Raw genomic sequence first — 27,153 nt, forward strand, 5'->3', positions numbered from 1 at the left:
TATGGGCCAGTGTTCGAGAAGCCTGACATCCCGGGGCTATATGTTTTCCTGTTGGGCTACCTGACGGGCTATCTTAAATAGTGAAATAACATTCCTTTCTTTATGTGTGTTGTTCACTGTCTTTGTCTTCAGTGAAGTTTTGCAGATGCACGTATTTGGTGTGTGTGCGCGCGTGTGTGAGTTAGTGATGCGGTTCACGGTTAAATCCACCGATCGGGTAGGCCAAGTAATAAAAAATAACATTCCAATTAATCGCGAGTGGATGAGAGATAAATCATTTTGTTTGTTTAAAAAAGACGTATTGCGAGCCCTGTGGGCGAATCATTCCAGTTGCCGTTTTTCCACACGTTTTAAAAATAATTCCCACAGCCGAAGCTCATTATAATATGCAAAACTGTTATCCAATCATACCAGTGGGCGTTTACTTCCAAGTCTTCAATGCGGCAGGCGCGTAAAAACTGAGCGTTCCAGGAGAGGCTCAAAACCAGGGTAGAAAATAGCCCATTACTTATTGATTATGATAAACCACGCGAACGTCATACGTTGACCTCAGACAACAGTATAAAAAAATTTAAAAGCCAGTTCATGACCCCTTTAATGTATTTGGTGACGCTAAAAAACATATTTTTTAATTTGAATTAAACTATTTAATTTAGATGTTACCTTTTTTCAGTATAGCTACATTTATGAAAGTGAATAAGAATTTGTAGGCTAATCCACCAGGTAGAACTGAACCCAACTATCATAAACCAGCCTAGTGCAAGCTTTAATAAAAAGTGTAAAACCATATTTCACCCCTTGGCACCCTAGATACTAAACTAAAATATTCTTTTTATTCTGGGTTATACAGTTTCTGAATGCTTTTTTAGCATTATTTCCAGTGATGCAATGATGATTCATTCATTGTTTCGATGTCATCAGGCTGTATAAAGGTCCAGTGTATGAATATCATACAACTTATAGCCTTGAAACTCTGGACAGCATTCATAAATTTCACATAGAGCTTTGATACTATGGGTTGTAATTTGCCATGAACTGTAAACTTATTATACTTTTGTTGGGCTCTTAAATTGTGTTCTAACATGTTGTTGGCCTTGTGAGCTCACGTTAATGATAAACTGGCTCTGAGTCAAGAGTCTTTTTGTGTAAGAGTGCCCTGAGGTAAGCCGACAAGATCATTAACTCAAAGAGATGCTGCTTGAGGGAAAGACTCAGCATGTATTTTCCCTATTTATTTTCTGTGGTCTTAGTAAAAGAGCTTTGTTTAAGTGTCATAAATATTTATGCATATTATCTCAGGTTTTTTAAGATATTTTTGAATGTGCATAATCATATATAGTACAGTATTAAAAAAAAATATAAATCAAATATAAATATTATGTATTACAATTATACTTGTGAAAAGGGACAAACCATGCTTTAGATGTTAAAAAATAAAAACTAACCCTACATTATTAAAAAATATATATATAATTTGTAGACAAAGGTCTCAGATAATGAACCATGTAAGGGAACAGGCTTATTTCTAAATATTTTTTCTAAACATTTATATTTATTCACTCCATAACTAAATGTATGTCAACTCTGTCAGACACACTTAAAAGCATGCTAATTGAATTGAATATATCCAAACACAGTGTAAAGTCTTCAGTTATGAAATACTGGTTTTTAATAAAGGAGCTAAGTCATAAACTGCATTCTTCTGTTTGTTTCTGGTTTTCTTGGTGTTAAGAAACAACATTTCTTAATTCTCCTCCCTCATTTTAATATTAAACATATATCACCAATGTTCTTTGTAATTAAGACACAATATCATGTATTTCATTGATGTTTTAACAATTTTACACAATAAATTGAAAAAAGTATAAAACATTTCTTTCAAAATTAACAAAAACCTTCACCTGATGGTGTAAATTAATGATGGAGTTGACAAATACTGACGGTGCTGTCAAAAGTCCAGCTGGGGCCATATATACAGTAGCCTATATGTAAATATAATCATAAAAACAGCATTAGAAGAATTCCCCATATGCAAAAAAACATATTGTATCACATTATACAGTTTTTTGAGAGCACTTCAACCATCATTCATAAAACCTGACGGAGTTGACGTCTGACGGAGTTACCTTAACCACCTTAACCATGTTGTACAGTGGAGCAATTTTGTTTGTTTTTTCCTCAGTTTTAGCTGCCTTAATATACATATCAAAATGGCAAGATTTATCCCACAACTATTTACAGAAACATGTTAAGGCTGTGACCGCAGACACTTCTATATTGTTTGTTTAAAATATAAAAAAATCTATAACTTCCAGGACTATGTGTCCTACTGTGAGATCCACAATGAGCAGGAAATAGTAAATGCTCCTCAGAGTTAAAGCTGCCCACGACACTGCCTGATTTATTCAGAATTATAAAAAATCCAGTTGACGCAAAGTGAGGACACAACTTTTATAGCTATTTTTAATGGAAATATAATTTAATATTTACTTTTTGTATTGTTAAATTGTTACATTTGTATTGTTAAAGATCTCCGCCTTTTAATGTAACTGTGTATTTTTTAATTTGTTTCATTTTAAACACTTTGTTTGGCAGTTTTAAATTGGGACCTCATGCTGAGGACAGGCTAAATAATATGTTTCCAAGTATATTGAGTGATTTTAAAATAATACTAGAGAAATTATTTAAAAGTATAAGCAATGACTGTCCTGAGTATACACATTTTCTTTAGATAGACATTTTAAGTATTTTTAGTGTGCTGATATTCTTACTTTTTGACATAAAAAGGGCTTTTGTGTTTGGGACAGGTTTTGTCCCTTATCTCAAGAATCAGTGATAAATAAATATGAATCTGACTATAATACATGTACAAGATGCAGCAATTGATTTACACTGATAATAACATGAATAAATATAAAATAATAAGTATAAATAGTTCTTTATAAAATTCAACATGCTTATTCATTCAGTCTCAGCCCATGTGGCTTGCTAAAATAGCATCAAAATTGTTTGTATTCTAAACTGGCATTAATACAATGCTTTGAACTTCATCAATCTTTCTTTCACATTGCCTTCCTGATTTTCTGTCTATTATCATTTTTATTACCAGAGGCAGTGATAGATGTTCCCATAAAAGGCTTGAACAATAACAACAGACAGAAAGCGCAATAAAGCCCAATTATGTTACAATTTTACAGCCTTTCCTTTTCGGTCACAAAAAAAAGAACTACCAGCCGGTTCCACATGACCTCAGTCATTCTCAGATATTTGAGTTCATTTAAGGGTTGACTATAAAGAAGATTCTTTGAAAAACACTCTCATAAATGTGTCACAAAGCGGTCCGCTAAAATGTCACTGAACCCCTTCAGTTAGACTGAGGAAAGCATCTCGTTCATTTTTTGATCAACAAAAAAGGTTAATGAAGTCATTGGGTATGAGAACGTAGTTAAGAGCTGCTCTCCGTTGAGCAGGTACATGTACAATCTCATTGGATCTGAGCACTCTAGGCCACCATAAAATGCAATATTATTTATGTGTGAAATGTCAGCAACACTGCCTGAACAACAGTTTTAACATTTCACCTTTGGAATAATGGTGCAGAATAATGGAATAATGGTCAACCCCTTTTTGTACTAGTCGCCAATATGGCCGCCCATCTGTTTGTCTTTAAATGGGTAATTATTAATTACCCGATGTTAGAAAATGAGCTCTCCCCCACTTCTTTTTCCTTTTTTTGCCACATCTAAAGTTTTTAGGTGCTTTTTTGAAAGACAAGCATAAATCAATTTCTTTGATAAATTTTCACGGAAAAATTAATACATTTTCAAATAGTTTGACTTCCCCCATTGGCATTGTGACTACTATACCTATGTCCTATACCTATAAATACCTATGATTTTGAAAAACTAAGTACAGAATCCAAAATGTGTAAGTTTTGCTGGGATTTTTACTGGCAAAGAGTAGCAAGACGCTACTCAGTGGTCATTATTGAAAAATGACTTTGACACTTAACATGGCATCATTTGTTGCAATGCTCTGCATGCTCAGTGATGCAACTGAATGGAAAAAAGCCTTGTTATCAGCATTTAGACAGGTTTGGCAAACACACATCCAATCGATTCTCTCCTCATTGTGTTCAAGAGGCTTAGCACTCGATCAATGTGCATTCATGACAGATTGCGTACTCTAACAAGTCAAGGACCACAGATCCACACCGTATTGTCCGGTATGATGGTACAAGTCAAGGTTTCTCTTTCCCTCTTCCCCTATCTGTTTCCTTCTGTATTTCACACAGACGCAGGGCTACGTTTTTTTTTAGACTGACTGTCTCAACATTCAACATTAAACGTTAGTGCTAAAATGCACAACTGAAATATTCTGAAAGTTCAAATGTTTAACTTGTGATTAAAAGGATTGATTGATTGATTGATTCATACATGTTTTAACATTCATGAAACAAGTTTGAAAAATGTCCATATGTTTCAATAGTCAAAAGACCGAACAGTGACCGTTATGAAGATGAAATATCTGGCTTTGTCCAACTCTGAGTTGGTCTGTTTTAAGATCATATTAATGAGCTCCTCATTAATATGAACCATCATTATTGTAATGAGTGCTGATAACGAACTGTGTCTTCAACAGTGTGTCCATTGGAATCAGTTATGTCCTGGCGGGAAGTGAGGCCTTCGCTGCACTTTTTCATACCAGGTGAGCTGCCTTAGGGTGCAGTCTTTACTGCAACTGTTAAAAAAAATTATGCTAAGAGCAGGTTTGCATACAAGAACAGTTTTTGTTCAGTCGGATGAAATAAATGCACATGCTTTTCTTTGATTTATACTTTCATTAAACTATATTTCTTTATGTTATTCCGAAGAAAAACACCCAGTCAATCATATTGTTTTTTTCTCTAGATCTTCAATTTCAAACCCAGATTTTCTACTCTCTGCTTGTCAGTCAAACCATGGCCTCAGTTTAAATAATGTTTATAAATGCAGTTACAGTAGGGCTGGAAATTCTCTCATTAGATTGTGCCTGTGGGGTGTTTGATCTTATAATGCTTCTCTCTGCAAAAACACAAGGAAAATTTTTCTTCTCGGTGATGTATTGTGAGAGGATTAAACTAAACAACATTTGATATCTGAAAAATTGTTTAATAAAACCTGTTTCATATTTATATTGGCACCCAAATGACCAGGTGCCTGTGTAAGCAGCATGGCTCTGTCTAGCTGCAAGTAGAGTTTGTGTGTGTGTGTGTTGGACTCGTCTAGGTTACTCTTGTAAACCTTGTTCACTGAAGGAGGGAACAGAGATGTTTCATTGATATTTGAAGTCAAGTCAAGTCAAGTCAACTTTATTTATATAGCGCTTTTAACAATGTAGATTGTTTCAAAGCAGCTTTACAGTGTTAAACAGGAAAATAATGCAGCATAATTTTATTCAGCTGTATAGCCATTCTGGAAAAAACGCTGATGTCATCAGTTCATTTCAATTATCATACAGTGACAGTGTGGGCTTTAGATCAATAATTAGATCAGTAATTTAGTTTAAATGGTTAATTTAGTTTATTAATTAGATTTATTTCGATGTTTAGTTGAAAAATTTTGTGTCCCCAACTGAGCACGCCAAGCCGGTGGCAACAGTGGCAAGGAAACCAAAACCCCATTAGGTGACCTAATGGAGAAAAATAAACCTTGGGAGAAACCAGGCTCAGTCGGGGTGCCAGTTCTCCTCTGGCCAATTAACAAACAGCGTATTATTATTATTATTCTGGCAGCTTTACAGCTCAGAGGTCATAATAGATCGGAATATTCGAGGGACCGGGGGCAACATGCTGGAGACGGGTTTATTGAGGATGATGTTGATTAAATAATTATTAAAGTGCAATATTCGAATGATCGGAGGCAACACGCTGGAGACGGGTTTATTGAGGATGACATATCGATTTAAGTATTATTTAATTGTAATATTCGAACAATCGGAGTCAACACGCCGGAGACGGGTTTATTGAGATGCCGTGTCGATGAGGCAGTTGCAGGGGGAGTCTAATCACGGTCTCTCAGACACTTCGGGATCCTGTGTTGGTCTTCTCTGGGCGCAGGTCCACCATCTGATTTGGATACGGCCCGGATCCAACTGACTGCAGTAAACCTCGGGATAAAACAGAGAGACTATCATTAGCGTAGATGCCATTCTTCTGATGATGTAACGAGTACATCAGGTGTTATGGGAAGTGTTCCCGGTTCCGGCTGACCTAGTTAATGCAGCCAAACAATCATTTCATTGAAAAAGTGTTTTATGTGTATGCCACAGTAAAGAGATGTGTTTTTAGTCTAGATTTAAACTGACAGAGTGTGTCTGCTTCCCGAACAATGTTAGGAAGACTGTTCCAGAGTTTCGGAGCTAAATAAGAAAAGGATCGACCGCCTGCAGTTGATTTGGATATTCTCGGTATTATCAACTGGCCAGAATTTTGTGACCGCAGTAGACGTGATGGAGTATAATATGTTAAGAGCTCGCTCAAGTATTGGGGAGCTAAACCATTTAGTGCTTTGTAAGTAATAAGCAAGATTTTAAAATGTATGCGATGTTTAATAGGCAGCCAGTGCAGTGTTGACAGAACTGGGCTAATATGGTCATACTTCCTGGTTCTAGTAAGAACTCGAGCTGCTGCGTTTTGGACCAGCTGGAGTTTGTTTATTAAGCGAGCAGGGCAACCACCCAGTAGAGCATTACAATAATCTAGCCTTGAGGTCATGAACATATGAACTAACTGTTCAGCATTTTGCATTGAGAGCATGTGCCGTAATTTAGATATATTTTTAAGATGGTAGAATGCAGTTTTACAGATGTTAGAAACGTGGCTTTCAAACGAAAGATTGGTATCAAAGAGCACACCCAGGTTCCTCACTGACGACGAGGACTTGACAGAGCAGCCATCAAGTGTTAGACAGTATTCTAGGTTACTACTTGTGGAGCTTTTTTGTCCAATAATTAAAAATTCAGTTTTTTCTGAATTGAGTTGCAGGAAATTACCGGTCATCCAATGTTTTATATCAGCTATGCATTCCGTTAATCTTGTGAATTGGTAAGTTTCTTCAGGGCGTGAAGAAATATAGAGCTGAGTATCGTCAGCATAACAATGAAAACTAACGCCATGCTTCCTAATGATATCTCCCAGTGGTAGCATGTACAGGGTGAAGAGTAGCGGTCCTAGCACTGAGCCTTGTGGTACTCCATACTGAACTTGCGATCGGTGTGACATCTCTTCATTTACTGCTACAAACTGATAATGGTCGCATAGGTATGATTTAAACCATGATAAAGCAATTCCACTAATACCTACATAATTTTCGAGTCTATTCAAAAGAATGTTGTGGTCGATATTATCAAATGCAGCGCTAAGATCGAGTAACACTAATAGAGAGATTAGAAGTATTGGGGTCTCCCTTGGGCTTCAGGTAGTAAGAAAACGGGCCTATAAACATTGGCGAGATTTGTATGGCAAACCACTCCCCCGGACATACAGGTATATATGTTTCCCGGCAACGCACTCATTCAGGTATGTGCTAAGGAGTCGATATGGGATCCTGGCATTCAGCAAGTGGTAAGTGGTACAGGGTTGTGGCAGGAGGGATGTAACGTCTCCGTTCCCGTAATGAGGGTTACAAGAGTAACCAAAACGGTCCTGAATGGACAGGAGCAGGCCCTTGAAAGCAAACCATATAAACGGTCTGTGTAGCGCCAGACGTATCGCTGCGAACCAATCTTGGGGGCGGTACCCACATTAGGATGCGTTTCTACATTAGCATCTTGAAGGGATCTTGTGAAGGGCCGGTTTAAGACACGCAGTTCCAAGATCGGCCAAAACCCATTGGGTGTGTAAGACATTGCACGTTTGTTCCTTCATTTCACCACGGATTTGTTTGTAAAATGTATGAAATTACATGAATGAATAAAGCAACACATTTATGTGAGTAAAAAAGTATTGCATTGTTACAGATTGTTTGATATATATTGATTATATGTACATGTCTAACTGAACATAACTTACCATGCTGTCACAGGCTGGAGAATACTTTATTTGAGGTGTTGTTGGTGCGATTCGTGATCAGACTCAGACATGTATGGGCCAGGGGCTATGTGTTTTCCAGACAGGCTACCAAAATGAATCACCGGCCTGCCGATGGGCTATCTTAAATATTGAAATAACATTCCTTTCTTGATGTGCGTTGTTCACTCTCTTGACTTGATATTTGAAGGAAAAATACAATCGCGGAAGTTTTGATCATGCTGATTTGTCTGACTCTGCAGTGAGGCTTGTGCGTGCATGTGTGTGTGTGTTAGTGATGCATGGTTCGTAGTTATATCCACTGATTGGGCGGGCCAAATAATAAAAAATAATATCCAATTAATTAATTGCGGGTGGATGAGAGATAAATATTTGTGTTTGTTTGATTAAAGACATTTTGCGAGCCCTGTGGGCGAATCATTCTGGTTGCTGTTTTCCCACACGCTTTTTAAAAAAAAGTCCTCACGTGTACTCACGGAGGAGCCGAACCTCATTATAATATGCAAAGCTTATCGAATCATAGCAGTGGGGGTTTACTTCCAAGTCTTCAGTGGGGCACGCCCATAAAAACCGAGCGTTCCGTGAGAGAGGCTCAAAACCAGGGTAGAAAATAGCCTATTACTTATTCATTATGACGATTTTGAATGTAAAACCACGCAAACGTCATAAGTTGATCTCAGACAACGATATAAAAATAAACAGCTTTTTGCACTACAAAATCACTCCCATTCTTACACCATGGTGTGATTCTCTTTGTGACCGCTCGGTCCCTATAACAAAGCGGCTAGGGGTGACATCGCTGCACTTTTCTGTGCAAACTTGCTTTTTTGGCAAAAACACTGTTGAATGCGTCTTATCTCCAGTGCAGAATGTCTCCTCTCTCAAGTGAAGGCAGATTGGCAGAATGCTGTCGAAACAACCGCTCGGCTCCGATGCAAAAAGCTGAATGAGTGAGATGCCAAATCTCACTCGCCAATGTTCATTGGCCCGTTTTCTTACTACCCGAAGTTGATTGGGCTCCCAAGTGAGACCCCAATACGTCAGTATCGACGTAACGTCAAACGTGAAAGGTAACTACAAACCTTTAGTGCCACAGAGTTTTTCAATATATTTTTATTATATTCCGTTTTGGGTAACACTTTATAATTCCTTGCATTAATAAATCATTAACAAACATTGTATGCTGCATAACAGATCATTAGTAACATGTATTCACATAGCTAGAAATATGAGGTAATGCTTGTTATATGTAACATATGTAATCATATGCATATTTAAAATAACGCGATCAAAAACATAAAACAGTATATAAATCAAAACTGCCTGATTTTACTGAATGAAATGTCGACCCAGGACTAGTTATATGACTGTGATATGTATATGACATCCGATCCAGATGTCCAGATGTCCACATTTTTTGCTCAAAATAATAAAACAATAAAACTTACACATGTGCAAGTGTTGATAAAAATAAAAGAATGCACGAAGATAGAATAAAACAGATTTTGGTTTTGATATATTGCATGTTTAGATATTCATACAACAAAATATTCTGGGGGGAATTAAATTTGTGAAAATTATCAAAAATGCTGATTTTTTTTTAACACTAGCGGGGAAAGAGTTAACTAATGATCTGTTGAGCATTACTGTATATAATGTTTGTTAATGATTTATTTATGAAAGTTAATATGATGTGTTACCCAGTTTATTCAAGTACTACTGAGGTTATATTCCATGTAAATTAGATTGGATGTACACTACCATTCAAAGGTTTGGGGTTGGTAAGATTTTTTTAATGTTTCAGAAAGTCTCTTATGCTCACCAAGGCTGCATTTGTTTGGTCAAAATTACAGGAAAAACAGTAAAGCTGAATTTTCAGCAGGCATTACTCCAGTCTTCATTGTCACATGATCCTTCAGAAATCATTATAATATTCTTATTTTTAATGTTATTTGATGGATAGATAAAAGGCTCAAAAGAACAGCATGTATCTGAAATATAAATAACATTTAAAACATTGTATATGTCTTTACCATCACTTTTATCATTTTAATGCATACTTAAATAGTAGTAATTTATTTTAATAAAATTTATCATTAATGAGTCAAACTGAGGGAGGGTCCTTTGAAAAAGGGCGAGCGGCTGACGAAGGGCAGAGCAGGACAGAGGAGTAGATGATGGCAGGAAAAACCAGGGCGGTGATGGCAGTGGGAGGGGCTAGGGAGGAGGAGACGAAGGCAGGAGCAGGTGTGACTGAGGACCAAGGCGCAGTCTAGAGGGAAGGCGAAGCCCAATGGAGCCAAAGTGGTGGACAGACAGACAATGCAAAGCTGAAGGCCCAGAAGTACGTGGAACAGGCCGCGAGAAAACTGACACAGGAGAAGCCGGAGTGACGAGGGAGCCCTGTGGAGCTGTGAGAATGATGGCCCCAGGTGGAGCCGAGGGAGGGAGGAGCCAAGGCGGAGCCAACTGGTTAACAGGGCTGAGTTGAAGTGACAGGCTCAGTGTGTCAAGGCAGAGACAGTTGATCCTCGTACCAGGGCTGAGCTGGAGACTGGAAGACCTAAGGCGGACCCGTGTTGCTGGTTGGAGTCAACTGAGGAGGAGCCATGGGGGACTGAAGGGAGACAGCAGAGGTGGGGCCGAAATGACTGGCTGTCTTTGGTAGAGGATATGGGCGAGGGAGGCTAGGTAGAATCATTGGAGATGCAGGAGGTTTGGAGCTGGGCGAGACCAGCGGAGATGGAGACTTGGAGCTGGGCTGGACCAGTGGGGATGGGAGATTACAGGGAATATCTTCTTCCAATCCTCAAAATATTTCCCAGAGGCCAGATTCAGCTCAACCTCAGTAGTGGGAGTGTGGGCAGCGCTCCATTTCATTCCCTCGTACTCCACTAGCACAGCCACTGGGACTGACCTTGTAGCTGGCTCATGCACCTGGTCAGACTTTCCGTTGGGCTCAGGCTCCAGAGTGATAATAGGCTCAGGTGTTGTCTCTGGCACTGGCATCGCGGCAGAAAAACACAACCACAAACAAGACTGAAAAATGAACAGAGGAAACTAAAGACTCAAATACACAAGAGTATTCAACAGAACTGAGAACAGGTAAGGAATTAATGAATAACCATGGAAACAAGATAACAAAAACAAAACTAGAATGTAACAATGTGGCACTTCTCATCTTATGTGTTGCTGTTGAATGGTTTGAAAGTCTTTTTTACCTATTTAGTAAATAATTGTGATGAGGGGACAAGATTAACTGGGTGAGAGAGGGGGGATATGAGCTATAGCTGCATTTATTTTGTATTATTTGTATTTATTTTACAGAAAGTGGTACAGAAAGAGATTCCTAAAGTTAAACTGTGTATGAAGCCCCTCTCCTTGTGTTATTGTTGCATTAATACAGATGCCTGTTACATGTAGACAGGAGGCAGACACAGGTGTTAACAGGAATGGTAGTTTATTGACCACAGTAGAGCATGGGAAGTGGAGCAGGTGAGTTAAGCGGTTGATGGTAGTTAGGAAGGTGATATGAGTGAGAGAGTTACTGTCTTTTGCATAGAAGGTAGAATGACGCTGGAGCCTGGAGATTGTTGGAGACTGGAGATCGCTGGAGGTCAGAGGGACGGACAGGAACACACCCACACAGCAGACAGGAAACACGGAAGGAGGGATACACGCTGGAGACAGGTAGTATCGATAGGAGAGTCCTTGAGGTAAGCATAGGTAGCAGTATATGCGAACGAGACCGGACGTGGAGTGCTGTGTGCGTGTGCTTCATATGGTGCTGGTGATGAGTGCCATGATGAGGTGCAGGTGAAAGTGATCAGTACTCTGGGGATGGAGTGCGCTGTGATTGGTGAAGGGTGGAACCTGACGTGTCTGTGACAGTACCCCCCCCTCCACGGCCCGCTCCAGAGGGCCGAGAACCCCAACGCCGTGGTGGTTGTCCTCTACCCTGCGGAGCTGGCTCCTCAGGATGACTGTCATGGAATGTCTGGAGTAAACTGGGATCTAAAATGTCGTTCCTTGGGACCCAGGAGCGTTCCTCGGGACCATATCCTTCCCAATCCACACGATATTCCAGCTGACCACCGCGACGTCAGGAGTTCAAGATCTCATTGACCTTGTAGGCCGTACCGTCCTCCAGGAAGAGTGGAAGGGGGGGTTCGGCGGGAACTACGTCAGGTCCTGTGAGGGAAACAGAGGGATGGTGAGCTTTGAGTAGTGAAACATGGAAAGTAGGATGAATACGATACCCTTGTGGCAGACGGAGTTGATATGTGACCGGGTTGACCTGCTTGATGATGGGGAACGGGCCAATGAACCTGGGACTCAGCTTTTTGCAAGGCAGACGCATTCTGATGTCTCGGGTAGAAAGCCACACCAACTGACCAGGTTGGAAGACGGGGTGTCAGAACGCCGAAGATCCGCGACCATCCTGCGTCTGCGCAGGGCCCGCTGCAACTGGTGGTGAGCTGAGTCCCAGACCCTCTCGCTCTCTCGGAACCAGTAGTCCACTGCTGGAACGGAGGGTTCCCCATCCCAGGGGAACAGTGGAGGTTGGAAGCCGAGTACGCATTGGAATGGGGTGAGTCCAGTGGTCGACTGCTTCAGGGAGTTTTGGGCGTACTCGGCCCAACCTAGGAACTGGTTCCAAGAGTCCTGGTGGTCATGACAGAAGGTACGTAGGAAGCGGCCAATTTCCTGTACCTTCCTTTCCGTCTGCCCGTTCGACTGTGGATGGTACCCCGACGTCAGGCTAACGGCCACACCTAGGAGCGAGAAGAACGATCTCCATACTCGGGATATGAACTGGGGACCTCGGTCAGATACTATATCTTCAGGTACTCCGAAGTATCTAAAAACCTGATTGAAGAGTGTTTCAGCTGTTTCCATGGCAGTAGGCAGACCTGGGAGTGGGATCAGACGACATGACTTGGAGAACCGATCTACTACCACTAGGATGGTGGTATTACCGTCTGAGACCGGCAAATCAGTGATGAAATCTACTCCTAGGTGTGACCATGGGCGTTCTGGAACGGGCAGAGGAAGGAGCTTACCAGCTGGAAGATGACGTGGAGACTTGGAAATGGCACACTCCCTACAGCCCTGCACATACCTTCTGACATCCTTTGCCATCCCTGGCCACCAGAAGCGTTCTTTTAGCAACGAGAGGGTTTCATTGACCCCCGGGTGACCAGTACCGAGTGACGTGTGAGCCGAGTGAATGGTGGGAGTGCGTCGTGTCCGAGTGAGGTACAGCAAGCCAGGTGGACAGCCCGGCGGAGGGTTCGTGGAGGCATTGGAGGAGGGAATGGTTTCTTCGGACCAGGTAATAGGACTTACAATGAGGGAGCTTGGAATAATGGGTTCTGGTTCTTCGATCTGTTCGTCAGGGGCATGAAGACGGGAGAGAGCATCAGCTTTAAGATTCTTGGTACCGGGACGATAGGAGATGGTGTAATTGAATCGGGAGAAGAACAGGGCCCAACGGGCTTGTCTGGGGTTTAGTCTCTTGGCTGATCGAAGATACTCAAGGTTTTTATGATCAGTAAGCACCAGGAACGCATGTTTGGCTCCCTCCAACCAATGCCTCCACTCTTCCAAGGCAAGCTTGACTGCGAGAAGTTCCCTGTCACCGATGGAGTAGTTGACCTCCGCCGGGCTGAGCTTGCGGGAGAAGAAGGCGCATGGGTGGAGTCTACTTGGCGTCCCCTGCTGCTGAGACAACACCGCTCCCACTCCGGTTGTGGAGGCGTCCACCTCCATGACGAAGGGCTTTTCCGGGTCTGGATGGACTAGGAGGGGAGCGGTGGTGAAGGCTTTCTTAAGGTGGCAGAAGGCGTTGGTGGCTGCCGGGGTCCAGGACAGAGACTTGGGCTTGTTGCGTAACATACTGGTGAGTGGATGAGTGATGGAACTGTAACCTTTGATGAATCGTCGATAGAAATTGGAGAAACCTAGGAAGCGCTGGAGTTCTTTTATAGTGGTGGGTTCTGGCCAGGTTGTGATGGATTCCACCTTCCTCTCGTCCATCCGGATGCCACTGTGATCAATGTGGTATCCCAGGAATGAAACTGAAGATTGGTGGAAAGAACACTTTTCGGCCTTGAGGAATAGATGGTACTGGCGTAGACGGTTGAGGACCTCCGCAACGTGTTGGCGATGTTCGGCCTGGCTCCGGGAGTAGATGAGGATGTCGTCGATGTAGACTAGGACGAATCGATGGAGAAACTCCCGGAGCACCTCATGGATGAAATCCTGGAATACGGAGGGGGCGTTTACCAATCCATACGGCATGACGAGGTATTCATAGTGACCAGTAGGGGTAATGAAGGCAGTCTTCCACTCGTCCCCCTCACGTATCCGGATGAGGTTGTACGCGCTGCGGAGGTCCAACTTGGTGAACACAGTGGCACCACGGAGGTGTTCGAGGGCTGCTGGGACGAGAGGAAGGGGATATCTGAACTTAACTGTGATCTTGTTGAGGGAACGATAATCGATGCATGGCCGCAAGCCTCCGTCCTTCTTTGCCACGAAGAAGAAGCTGGACGCAGCAGGGGAACTAGACGGCCTGATGTAACCTTGGTCGAGGGCTTCCTGGATGTATTCCTCCATGGCCTTCTCCTCCGTGATGGATAGTGGGTTTATCTTACCCCTTGGTACTGGTTCACCCGGAAGCAGGTCGATGGCACAATCCCATGGCCGGTGTGGAGGCAGCTTGGAAGCCCGTTGCGGGCAGAAGACATCGCTGAAGGGGGCGTAATACTTAGGAACATCAACAGAGCGTTGTTCAACTGGACTTTCGATGGATGTGGCACAAAGAGTCAGATCAGGCAGAGATGAGGATGGAAGAGGAAGTTCAGTCAGACATTGTGAGAAGCAAGTGTCGCCCCACTTCAGGATTTCGCCCGTTTTCCAGGAGATGGTAGGGTTGTGCTGCTCCAACCAGGGGCACCCCAGAACCACGTCAGCGGTGGAATCCTCCAGAACCAGCATGCGAGCCTCTTCTCGATGTAAAAGCCCAACCTGGAGAGTGACTGGTCCAGCCACGGTACGGACGTGCTTGCGACTAAGGGGTCTTCTGGTTATTGAGCTGATCCTGTAGGTGGTCGGAGACGGAGTGGTCTTGAGGCGTAACTGCCGGCAGATGGCACCGGAGAGGAAGTTGCCGGCTGACCCCGAGTCGAGGAGCGCGACCACTGAAAGGGAGACATTTGCGGCAGTAAGGGTGACGACAGTGGTGAGTGGTTTCATTTTATGATCAGCAGGAATAATGGCACTCACCATGGGTCACGGAGGTCGAGTGGGGCATGCAGCTATGACATGCCCAGGTTCACCACAATACAGACAGAGACGTAGGGTCAGCCGACGGCGGCGTTCTTCAGGGGTTAGTCGGGAGTTCTCTAACTCCATGGGTTCGTGGGCTGGTTCTGGGGAGCTGACGGGTTCGGATCGGTTGAAGGGATACTGGTCCTGGTGCTCTTGGATGCACGCCTGCATGCGAGTGGCACAGCGAATGGAATGCTGGATGAACTTCTCAAGGCCGATGGAGTCCTCGCATGCAGCGAGATGCAGCCGTACCCGAGGTTCCAATCCTTGCCGAAATGTAGTTATCAGCGCCTGTTCATTCCATCCGCTGACTGCTGCAAGCGTTCTGAATTGCAAAGCATAATCGTAAATAGACAGGGATCCCCGTTTTAAATTATAAAGTTTCTCACCAGCTGACGAATCTGTGATAGGCTTCCCAAACACCTCCCGGAAGTGGGAAATGAACGCTGTATATGATTGCGTTACCGCACCCTGTTGTGACCAGATGGAATCGGCCCACATCAATGCTTTGCCGCTGAGCTGAGAGATAATGAAGGCTATCTTGGAAGTGTCGCTCGGGTACAAGTGCGGCTGAATCTCCAGGACCAGTGTGCATTGCAGCAGGAAGCCACTGCAATGCTCCGCCGATCCTGAGTAGGGCGCCGGTTTGGCCATGGGACTAGCATACGGAGGTAGTGAAGGAGGGTTGTTGACAGACGGGTTGGTGTTCGCTGGTGCAGGTGAATGGACAGTAACTGGAGTGGGTTGTGGAGGAAATGTGCGCCGAAGCGCATCTACCAATTCCTGGAAGGGATCCGGTTGGCTCATACTGGGTCTCGGTTAAGGTCCGGTCTTCTGTTACATGTAGACAGGAGGCAGACACAGGTGTTAACAGGAATGGTAGTTTATTGACCACAGTAGAGCATGGGAAGTGGAGCAGGTGAGTTAAGCGGTTGATGGTAGTTAGGAAGGTGATATGAGTGAGAGAGTTACTGTCTTTTGCATAGAAGGTAGAATGACGCTGGAGCCTGGAGATTGTTGGAGACTGGAGATCGCTGGAGGTCAGAGGGACGGACAGGAACACACCCACACAGCAGACAGGAAACACAGAAGGAGGGATACACGCTGGAGACAGGTAGTATCGATAGGAGAGTCCTTGAGGTAAGCATAGGTAGCAGTATATGCGAACGAGACCGGACGTGGAGTGCTGTGTGCGTGTGCTTCTTATGGTGCTGGTGATGAGTGCCATGATGAGGTGCAGGTGATAGTGATCAGTACTCTGGGGATGGAGTGCGCTGTGATTGGTGAAGGGTGGAACCTGACGTGTCTGTGACAATGCCCTATTCATTGAGTGATGAAAAAGGTCTGAGAAACCTCATGTGCACATTAGTATTCAGTTTGAGAACAGGAAGTAAACATGAAAAATTAAATAAGCAGCAACGGGATCCTCTCCAAACATAGCATACGGTGTCATAATTCAATTAAAAGATGGTCATAATTACAACCTGTTCAAATTTAGCTGTTTTTCTTTTCAGTAAGTTTTGTTTCTGATGCCTCTGACATTTTGTTTTGAGGTCTTTTGTCAATATATAAATTCGTTTTTCAATGTAAAAATGTATAAGGTGTGGAAAGAGAAATAAAATTTGCTTAATCAAGTTCAAAACTTCCTACACTGTCCAAAAATACCATTTATTGAAACTAAGGTAGAAAAACAGTTAATTCTTTAATAATTGGATTATTTCTGAAGGTCGATAATAGTCTTGAAAAATTATGATTTGATGAATGATGAATGATGCATTTGAAACAATAAAAATGTAATTACATTGTAAGTGGACCACAGGAAAAATAATACAATTATGAATAAATGTATGATAAGACAATAATAAAAGACACTTTAATAAAATTATGAGAATAATAATTAATTTCAATCATTAAAAACTATGCTGTAAACAAATATTTATGGGATACAGACCATAAATCGTAGTCATAAATCTTCAGAAATTATCCTTGGATCGAAGCCATTGTTGCTGTATTCTTTGCCCTTGAGCTATTTGAACCTCTTAACCTAACAGTTTTTCTTTTTAATTAAAACATGCCACACTCTTTAAAAAAACACCCACTTGAGATAAATTCAGTAGGAAAAAGGTTTATCATTCAGTGCTTTATGTGAGGAAGGAAAACAATTTATCTTATATACTTCTAAACCTAGTACATCCAATTCCCCAACACATTAATAATGAATCACCATGTTTAAAGTTAAATTACATATTGGTGCTTTGAGAAAGATGATCATCAGGACATAAATGTTGCCTTTACAGTCAAAATGCTTGAGGTGAACTTTTGAAAGGACACATGGGACCATAGTTTATACCGGCAACAAAGTGAAGAAAACGATGAGTACATTAGATGGGTCATTAAAGCAAATTTTTTTTTTTTTTTTTTTTTTACAGAAAGTTTCTCTTACCTCCCTCTTCCATATGCATATTTGGTGCATTTTGATTGGTTCTTATGTGTCTTGTAACCAGTGACATTGCATAAATGATGTCTCTTTGACGTGCCAAATTTTAATGTGCAAATTGTAGATTATCAATGAATAATGACTTCAATTTCTTTCTTCTTTTTTCCAAATGGCTTCCAGAGACTGGAAAAAGTCATATGGACAAATTGAATGATGCTTTTTGTTTTCAGAGTTGAAAGCCATTAAAAAAAGAGCAGTTTTTTTTTTTTAAAGAGCAGCAGGAACATTCTTCAGAAGATCTTCTATAGTCATGATTTTGAATATCATGAAAGTGAGTAAATAATGTTCCTTAGACCATACAGGGTTGCATCACACTACATAAAATTGCATTATTATAAAATATTAATTTGTCAGATAGCAGATAGACTTCTTTAGGGAGATGGAGCAGCTTTATTTTAGAGCATCAAAAGGAGTCTCATTGTGCAGAGAATCATAGTTTTGTTTTGGCTCATGATGTCGGGATGGTAGGATGGGTGTCTCCAGCCTACAGGGAGTGGGATGTCATAGACAAATGTGTGCTGTCAGTACTCCCATCTGGGCAGGATACTGTCATTCCGTATCTTTCATTCTTACTTTCTTTCAGCATCTTCCCTGCATGTGTGTTTGTCTTTTTCTTCCCTCAGCAGCTTTAAGACTATACCATAATAAGAAGCCATTCCCAAAATCCTTCAGGGACACATCAGTGCCAAATCCACCCAAGTAAACGTGCTAATGAAGTTCGCAAAACTTCAGAGAATGCAGAGATGAAGTGTATCGATTATTCCTTTGATCCTCTTTTTGTGGTATTAAGAAAGGTGCACCTCAAAGTTGACGGACTGATGAAAATTAAGTCTGTCAGCCAGAAAAAAAAGTTAAAAGCCTAGAATCTTAAATATCAGAGGGCAGTATCAATATGTCAGAAGTATTAGAAATGTATGTGCAGTTGAATACAATTTATTGATAGTTTTTTCTGACCAACTCAAGTCTATGACTGGTCAAAAGTATACAGTAAATAGAAGTTCTGACTGATTAGTATCGTGGTAGAAATTCCCCTATACCCACCTGACTTAAGTTTACCTGGGGCATCTCCAGTCGACACCCAAGTGCCTACACTCGACACTTACCCCTTTAGTGTCATTTTTTTGATGCAAAGGGTAGCTACTCTATTGATTTCAGTTGTTTGCCCAATGTGTCAGATGAAGATACATTTAATTCTTTGCATTTGTAAAAGTAGACATGATTTCATAAATATCTATAGGCTACTTTTATTTTTACTTTTAATGATTTTCAACTAACCCACTCCTACCCTAAACCTATCCACTTCTCAACAATATAAAACACGTAACGTTAACAGGCAAATAAAAGTACTGTCCCAGGTATTTATTGCAAAAACTGACCAAATGAGTATAAAAGTATTAACTCATGTTGCATTTCTAGTCCTCTGAAGTCATACGATATCTTTATGTAAAGAACTTAATGTTTGATCTTAATGTTTTAAGCGCTGAAATGATGATCCTGTGAAGACCTGGGCCCGGTTGCATGAAACCTCTTAAGTGGTTGTATCCCTAAGGGGGAAAAATCCCTGAGGCAAGGGATTTCTTTAAGAGCCTTGCAACAAATGTCTGTACCGTGACCCTTACCTAAGTGTTTATACTAAGCATTTTGCGAGTTTCTGGTAAAACACGGCAATGGAGAAGCAGTTGCTATAGTTACGAAATCTCAAGCAAATAAACAGAACATAACGGACCACTGACTTTTAAAGAAGTTTGACATTTACTAAACTATACAGCTGTACTACAATATTTGAGTTATGGAGAATATTAAAGGCGGCCTGATAGATGACACAGAGCGTCCTCTAGCATAACGTTTTATGAGTCCATCTACGACACCTGACCGGATGTTCAAAATCCTGCTGCGCCACTCGCATCGTTTTCCATTAAATTACATTATATATGTCCAACTCGTTGTTATTGTATTGTACTCACGCATCAACACGACTTTGTTCACAACTTCAGTTTGGTGATTATTAAGACAGGGGAAAAACACCCAAGCCTGCCACTATAATCAGTCACTCTTGCGCACAAGATGAAAGCCTTAACCTTATAACTAAGGGTTTTCTTAACTTAAGGGCTTTCATGCAACCGGGCCCTGCCACTAACCTGCTGCACAGCATTAATTAGACAGACTCCCTTTAACTTGACATAATGCCTTTTGATTATGCTTTAATAACCGCTGAGATGATCCCAGACCAGTTTCCGATAGAATCCCACCAGCAAAAAGAGTACAATAGTTTTTATAGAATAGGAGCATGGCAAAGGTGGCATGATTCATTACATTTTTCTACAATATGATTTGATCTTCAAATGTATAATTCAGCAAACCATCTGTTACTAGGTAAAAGCAAATCTGGATTTCTTGATAACTTCACCTTATTATTTAAAGTCATGAGTTTATATATTTAGATATCTGTCTAGTTTTATTTCCCTTTTGTTATATTCTGACATGATTCAGACACACTGACTTTGGCTAAAGTATTGGGGACATTTAGGTTTCAAAAGCATATAAATATTAATCCTGCTAGAAAAATTAAGATGAATTAAAAAATAATTCACAGTATCACAGATTGTGTTCCGTTCTAGGCGTTTTTGTTTTCCTCAGATCACAGATAGCCTATACTATATTGCCAAAAGTATTGGGACACCCCTCCAAATCATTGCAGTCAGGTGTTCCAATCACTTCCATGGCCACAGGTGTATAAAATCAAGCACCTAGGCATGCAGACTGCTTCTGCAAACATTTGTGAAAGAATGGGTCACTCTCAGGAGCTTAAGTACCGTACCCTGGTTGCCACCTGCGCAATAAGTACATTCATGAAATTTCCTCACTACTAAATATTTTAAGGTCAACTGTTAGTGGTATTATAACAACATAGAAGCAATTAGGAACAACAGCAACTCAGCCATGAAGTGGCTCATAGAGTCAAAAAAAATCACAGAGCACGATCAGCGCGTGCTGAGGTGTGCAGAAGTGGCCAACTTTCTGCATAGTCAATAGTTACAGACCTCTAAACTTTGTGTGCCCTCCAGATTAGCTCAAGAACAGTGAGTAGAGAGCTTCATGGAATGGGTTTCCATGGCCGAGCAGCTGCATCCAAGCCACACATGCAAGTGCACATGCAAGTGCAATGCAAAATGTTGGATGCTGTGGTGTAAAGCAAATCACCACTGGACTCTAGAGCAGTGGAGACGTGTTCTCTGGAATGGCGAATCACGATTCTCTGTCTGGCAATACGATGGACGAGTCTGGGTTTGGCGGTTGCCTGGAGAATGGCACCAGTGCACAAAGCAAGGTCCATAAAGACATGGATGAGCGAGTTTGGTGTGGAGGAACTTGACTAGCCTGGACAGAGTCCTGACCTCAACCTGATAGAACACCTTTGGGATTAATTAGAGCGGAGACTGTGAGCCAGGCCTTCTCATCCAACATCAGTGCCTGACCTCACAAATGCACTTCTATCAGAGTGGTCAGAAATTCCTATAAACACACTCCTAAACCTTGTGGAAAGCCTTTCCAGAAAAGTTGAAGCTGTTATAGCTGCAAAGGGTGGGCTAACTCCATACTAAACCCTATGGATTAAGAATGGGATGTCACTAAAGTTCATGTTCATGTAAAGGCAGGCGTCCCAAAACTTTTGGCAAGTAGTATACCTCAGAAATTAGATACTGTACCTGTATATGAATGCCTGCACATTTAGTTTATATGCCACATTTGTGAGTGATTGTATCAGTGCTATTTAACACAATGTATAGTTTTCCAGTGCTTTATTTCATGCTAATAAACAGTTCCAAAAATTGGTGCAATTCATTATTAGTCAATTCACCCAATATTTTATAAAAAATATATATATATCTAATTGTGAATTTGGATTTTTTTTATTTTTTTTTTAATATATATTCTTAATCACCATTTTGCTACTTTTTTCTTTAAAATCTCTAAAAAAAAAACATTCTGGAAGCATATATGATTAAGTATAAGAATTGATGGTGATCAGCAGAAAGCACAGAGATTTTTGTCTACTGCAGAATTTCTGTGTAGTTGCACTTATTGCCACAAAAGTAATTTATTTTGCAACACCCCAGTAAATGCTTAACCTGAAAATGATCCACTCAAGGCGGCCTGCACCACATCGATAGCTGAATGCTTCATTAAGAACACATCATAGGCAGATGCCTGTGACCAAGGGTGGAAAGAGAGAGAGAGAAGGAGAGAGAGAGAGTGTGAATGTAAAGTGATCCTGCAAGGACAAATCAATAGGTTATTTCAGCCCTCGTAGAGTATTCGCAGTTCTCTTAATCCATTATAAAACCCATATTTATCAGTGGGATATGGTGGTCTCGCTGAATTGAGTTCATAAATAAGTTTGCTTTGCTTTGTGACAAAAGAATTTGACCTCTGTCCACAAACAGATAATAATGTTACAAGAAGACTAGTGCAAAACTTTTAAAATACTTAAAATACTTAATAAATAGCAGTGGCCCTTGGAACCATAATTATCCCTCCTCATAGCCAGTGCCGTGTTAAGCCTTTGCGGGGCCCTGGGCTTAATTTAGATGGGGCCCCCATTTATACTCGTGAAATAAAAATAAACAAACACAAAGCATAATCCCATAGGCTAAAAATTATGTACGTAAATTAAACAATATTATCAAATAACAATCTTACAAATCATAAACAGCCCAGCAAATAAAATGAATTAAATAGGCTATAACTCACCACTAAAAGGGCTTCTTACTGCTCTTCTTCTAAGTGAATTCCTCAATTAAATCTTGGACATGTCTTTTAGACGGGTTAAAAAGCCCCAGTAGCGGCAGGTTTCTTCGTATGCATTACACCTTCTCTGTAACATACTGGTCAGGTTGTCAATAATGACAAGGAACACATCTACATGAAACTTTTCACTGCCCGTGAGGATGTGATCGGGAGTTGTGGATTCATCTGCTCTTGTTTTATTTTTTATTTTGTGAGTGGTTGCGGTCCTGTATTCTTGGGTAGCAGAAAATTGTTTGGCCATCATCTCCAACTCTCCAAACTGTTCGCGTAAATTTTCTACAAAAGTTGCAAGTGACTGAAGCATTTCTACAGCTGTCACTAGATCCAAGTGTACTTTTTGAAGAATGGTGCTCATTTTATGAAAGTTTTGCAGGATCTTGTTCCATAATATGCATAAAAATGCAGTCTCAAGGCGACCGTTTTTTTTTTCGCAAGAGATTGAGCTTCATTTCGAGTAGCAGGGTTTTGACTGTCGTCTGCTGACAAGTTAAGCAAGACATGCATTAACTTTTGGTAATGCAAGCAAAGGGCTTTGGTGGCCTGCGCATGGGCAGCCCATCGGGTGTCGGATAGTCCTTTTAATGTCTCTAGGCGACCGTTTTCGTTTGATTCAAGTCCATTCATAATAACTTTCCTTCGCCTTGGGGATGCCGAAAAAAAAAATTCAAACAGGACTGTGTAAATCCAAAAAATGAAACAGTTTCACTGCAGCAAGCAACACTGTTCATTCCAACAAGGTTCAGTGAATGAGCATTCTGGGTATCTGGGTATCCAGTCAGCTAATGGGTTCACCTCCTGAATGTGAGCCCTCAAACCCTGATAAAGACCAGACATGTTAGATGCATTATCATAACATTGGCCCCTGCAGTTTTTAATATCAAGATTCATCTCATTTAGAATCCCTGATATGAACTTAAAAAGTGAATCTCCCGTGTGACTGAATATCGGCAGAAATTTTAGAAAGCGTTCGAATACTTCCCCTTCTGTGGAAACATAACGTACCACAAATGTGAGTTGGTCCACATGTTGGGGTGGAATCGACTATCATGGAAAAATAGTTAGAGCTCTGTACTATAAGAATTATTTCAGCTTGAACTCTCTGCCCCATCAGTGCAATAAATTCCTCGCATATGGTGTCAAATAGATAAGATGTAGTTCCCCTCCCCTTATTTCCATATTTTCTCATATGTTCTGCAAGAAAAGGGTCAAACTTGCTTAGAAGTTCAAGTATGCCTAAATAATTGCCATTGTTTGGAGACCCGATCGTCTCAACGTCTCCCCGGAAATGTAAGGCCGCGTTCTGACAGGAACTGTATCACAGCAACCACTCGTTTTAGAACTTCTTGCCAATATTTTTGCTCGTCTTGGCATTGCTCTTTCAGTTCTGCATCTATTCCATGTGCCTGCGTCCATGCCAACCACGTAAGCATGGCATTTCTATGAGGCTGACTTGATTCATGTTCCTCTGCACGCGCGCACGCATGTTTCAAATCACAGAGACCGGAGTGAGAAAAAGAACTCGCTGACTGCCCAAATAATCGGCAAAAGAAGCAAAACACGTTTTCAGTCAAAGGACAATAAACAAGCCACACAGCTTCACCGTTACGCATAGAGCGAGTGAACAACGTTTTGTTTAAACACCTCTTCTGGTTTTTGTAAAATCGCTCTGATGCATGGAATGGTGCGTCTTTATTCTGCTTTCACGCCCTTACTAATCCAGTAACAACGCAATTCCTCAGTGACAGCAGGGCCCCAACAAGCAACATCAGTGGATGTAATATGTTCTTTAATTGGAGAAAACTGCAGGCCTGTAGTATCAGTTGCATCATCATCACCTGATTCAGAAGTGCTGGCCGAAGGAGGGGGTATGTTCGGCCTACCTAAAGTAGGCGAGGACGAGGATGTCTCGATAGATTCGCAAAGCTCCGCCGCCTCCGTGGCTGATGTTGTAGCTGATAGGGAGTTAGTCTCGTCGTCTTTGTTGGCAGTGTCATCTTCTAGGTGTTCTTCTGAATTTTTTTTAAAGAAAGTCGTAAGCTTGGGTATTTCTGAGTTTCTTCATTTCAAATTTTTTTCTGTTGCTGCTCTTTTCTCTTTTTAGATTTTCGTTCGACATGTTGAGGTGACGATGTAGGCCTACTGCGTGTCCACTGTGACTCTAGATTCGGGTGTGTGACAATGATGATCAACGGACGCATAATTACCTCGATCAAAATGTGTTTTATAACGCAAAAGAGAATTGTCTCGGGGGGCCCCTAGTGTCCGGGGCCCTGGGCTGCAGCCCATGTTGCCCATTAGGATAATGCGGCCTTGCTCATAGCAAAGAATTTTTGTCCTTATAAAAAAATATTATATTATTATACTAGGAAGATATTATGCAACTGGAAATGTCCTAAAACCCCATCCATTCATCCATCCATTCATCCGTCCATTTGTCTGTCTGTCCATCCAGAAATAGAAATACTGTAAAATCATGCATATGTTTCTTGACAGTGTTAGTCTTCTGAGCATATTTTTGCAATAGAAGCATTTGTGAAGTTCACTGTATTATGGAGCACTGGATCAGACAGCACACTTATCAGATAGAGAAAGACACTTGAAAACAATTACCTGCCCCCTGTTGTTTTCTTTAGAGAGGAGAAATGGGCCTCTCTCCATTCAAGTCCATGTTTCGCAGACAAATTGTAAAGAATACTTGTCTTACAATTGTATTGTGCTGTTGTCATTTCCTCTCACTGCAGTCTGTAATTTTTGAGAGGCGGTGTTTCATATTATTTGGAGTTACTGAAGCTGTAATTTAAAACAATGGGGGACCAGATGACTGTTTGCCTGATTTTGCTTCTACAGTCATGTCTACGTGATCCCTGCATTTACATGGACGCTCTCATTGGGTATTCTCCTGGCCCAGATCATCATTCAGCCCATCACGTCACTGCTGACGCTCCTCAAAGGAATTCTGCTTGTTATTACCGTAAGTTTGATAATCATAAATTGATTTTTTTTTTGCATTTTATTTAACTTGCTTGTGCTACACATATGAAACTACTTTTGATATAAAATTATATTATGTTTTTGTGCTCACTTTTATTACAGGGTTATTCTGTCGTGCAATTAATGAAATCTGTTTAATGAAATTGTTATTTATATACATTTTTATTCATTGGTTATTTTTGATTTATCAAATTTTAGATTCTTTAATCTTTTTATCACCCTTACATGACCGATTCATCATTTATTTTTTATTTTTTTAACTGGTTTATAGATGTCTCAGTCGATTTATACATTTCTTAATTGGTTTATCAATTTCTCAATTTTTGAGTTTAAAGTTTAGGCCACCATAAAAATAGAGTGCAAATCAACTTTTGTGATATGATATTCGCATGCTGTATTACTGTTCAAAAGTTTGGAGTCAGCAAGATTTTTCTAATGTAATCTTATTACAATTTAAAATATCCATTTTCTATATATTTAAATCATTACATTTATTCATGTGATGGCAAAGCGGAGTTTTCATCTTCGTGGCAGAAATCATTCTAATGATTTGGTGCTCAAGAACCATTTATTCTTCTTATCAATTTTGAAAACAGTTGTATAAATATTCACATATTTTACACAAAAAAACAAGTGTTTAGTTTTTTCTGTTATTTATATTCTTAATTATGCCCAAAGAATGAGTGCCTTATTAATCTGTGAAGGAGCCACGAAGGACAAAAATTAATAAACTGAAAAATATGTGACACCGTAGACATCATGAATAATAATTATGAAATGATAATGGTTTCTGATGAGCCGTTTCTGTGTGTCTATGTGTGTGAGACATTGCATGTTATTTCGCTCCAATAAGGTCAGAGAAGAGTGTCACCTTTAATATATTGACTCTGATCTGTGAGTGACACTTCACACTTCAGGAGGTTCCATTCAAATGTAGAACTGCAATAAAAATTGCGTTGAAGTGTCTTGGAGGACAGGAAGCGAGTCGTTATTAAAACACAGAAAAATATTATTACTATGCGTATCATTTTAAGACTGAGATGGTTTTACCTTGACATTTTTCAGTACAATGCCTTGAGAGTTCTCCACCAGGGATATGTTGTCCTTAAAGACGAGGAGCTTTGTGCTTTATTCAGTGAGTTGGTGACCTGTTTACACCAACCTCACGGGACGGCAGAAAACGATCCCAGCGTTCTTTTGAGCTAAAGGGAAGAACTATCCGTTTTCCCTTGATAATGAGCACATTTGACCCAGCGACAAAATGAAAAGTTAGAACAAACATGTTACACTTCAAATAGTTTTTTCTCACATAGCCAGATTGGAAGTCTGGTCCACATTACAGCTCATTCTGGCCAAGAACTGCCTACTTGGACAGGAAGATAGTCTGACCAACATATTACGTGTCCAACCACAATTTGTTTTATTTTTACATGGCCTTTAAGGGGCAGGTTTG

The 27,153-nt window shown here is 40.9% G+C and overlaps 1 protein-coding gene across 1 annotated transcript in view; it reads left to right on the top strand.

The window, feature by feature from the left end:
* LOC307143504 (uncharacterized protein) overlaps positions 1 to 27,153 on the top strand; it is a 237,884-nt gene that overhangs the window by 75,058 nt on the left and 135,673 nt on the right. Inside the window, exons 7-8 of the mRNA XM_079845129.1 lie at positions 4,642 to 4,707; positions 25,557 to 25,680. Coding sequence (XP_079701255.1) covers positions 4,642 to 4,707; positions 25,557 to 25,680 — 190 coding nt within the window. The remainder of the gene's footprint in view (positions 1 to 4,641; positions 4,708 to 25,556; positions 25,681 to 27,153) is intronic.

Source organism: Gobio gobio, assembly GCF_949357685.1.
Source record: "Gobio gobio genome assembly, chromosome: 19".
In the NCBI taxonomy this organism is placed as follows: Eukaryota; Metazoa; Chordata; class Actinopteri; order Cypriniformes; family Gobionidae; genus Gobio; species Gobio gobio.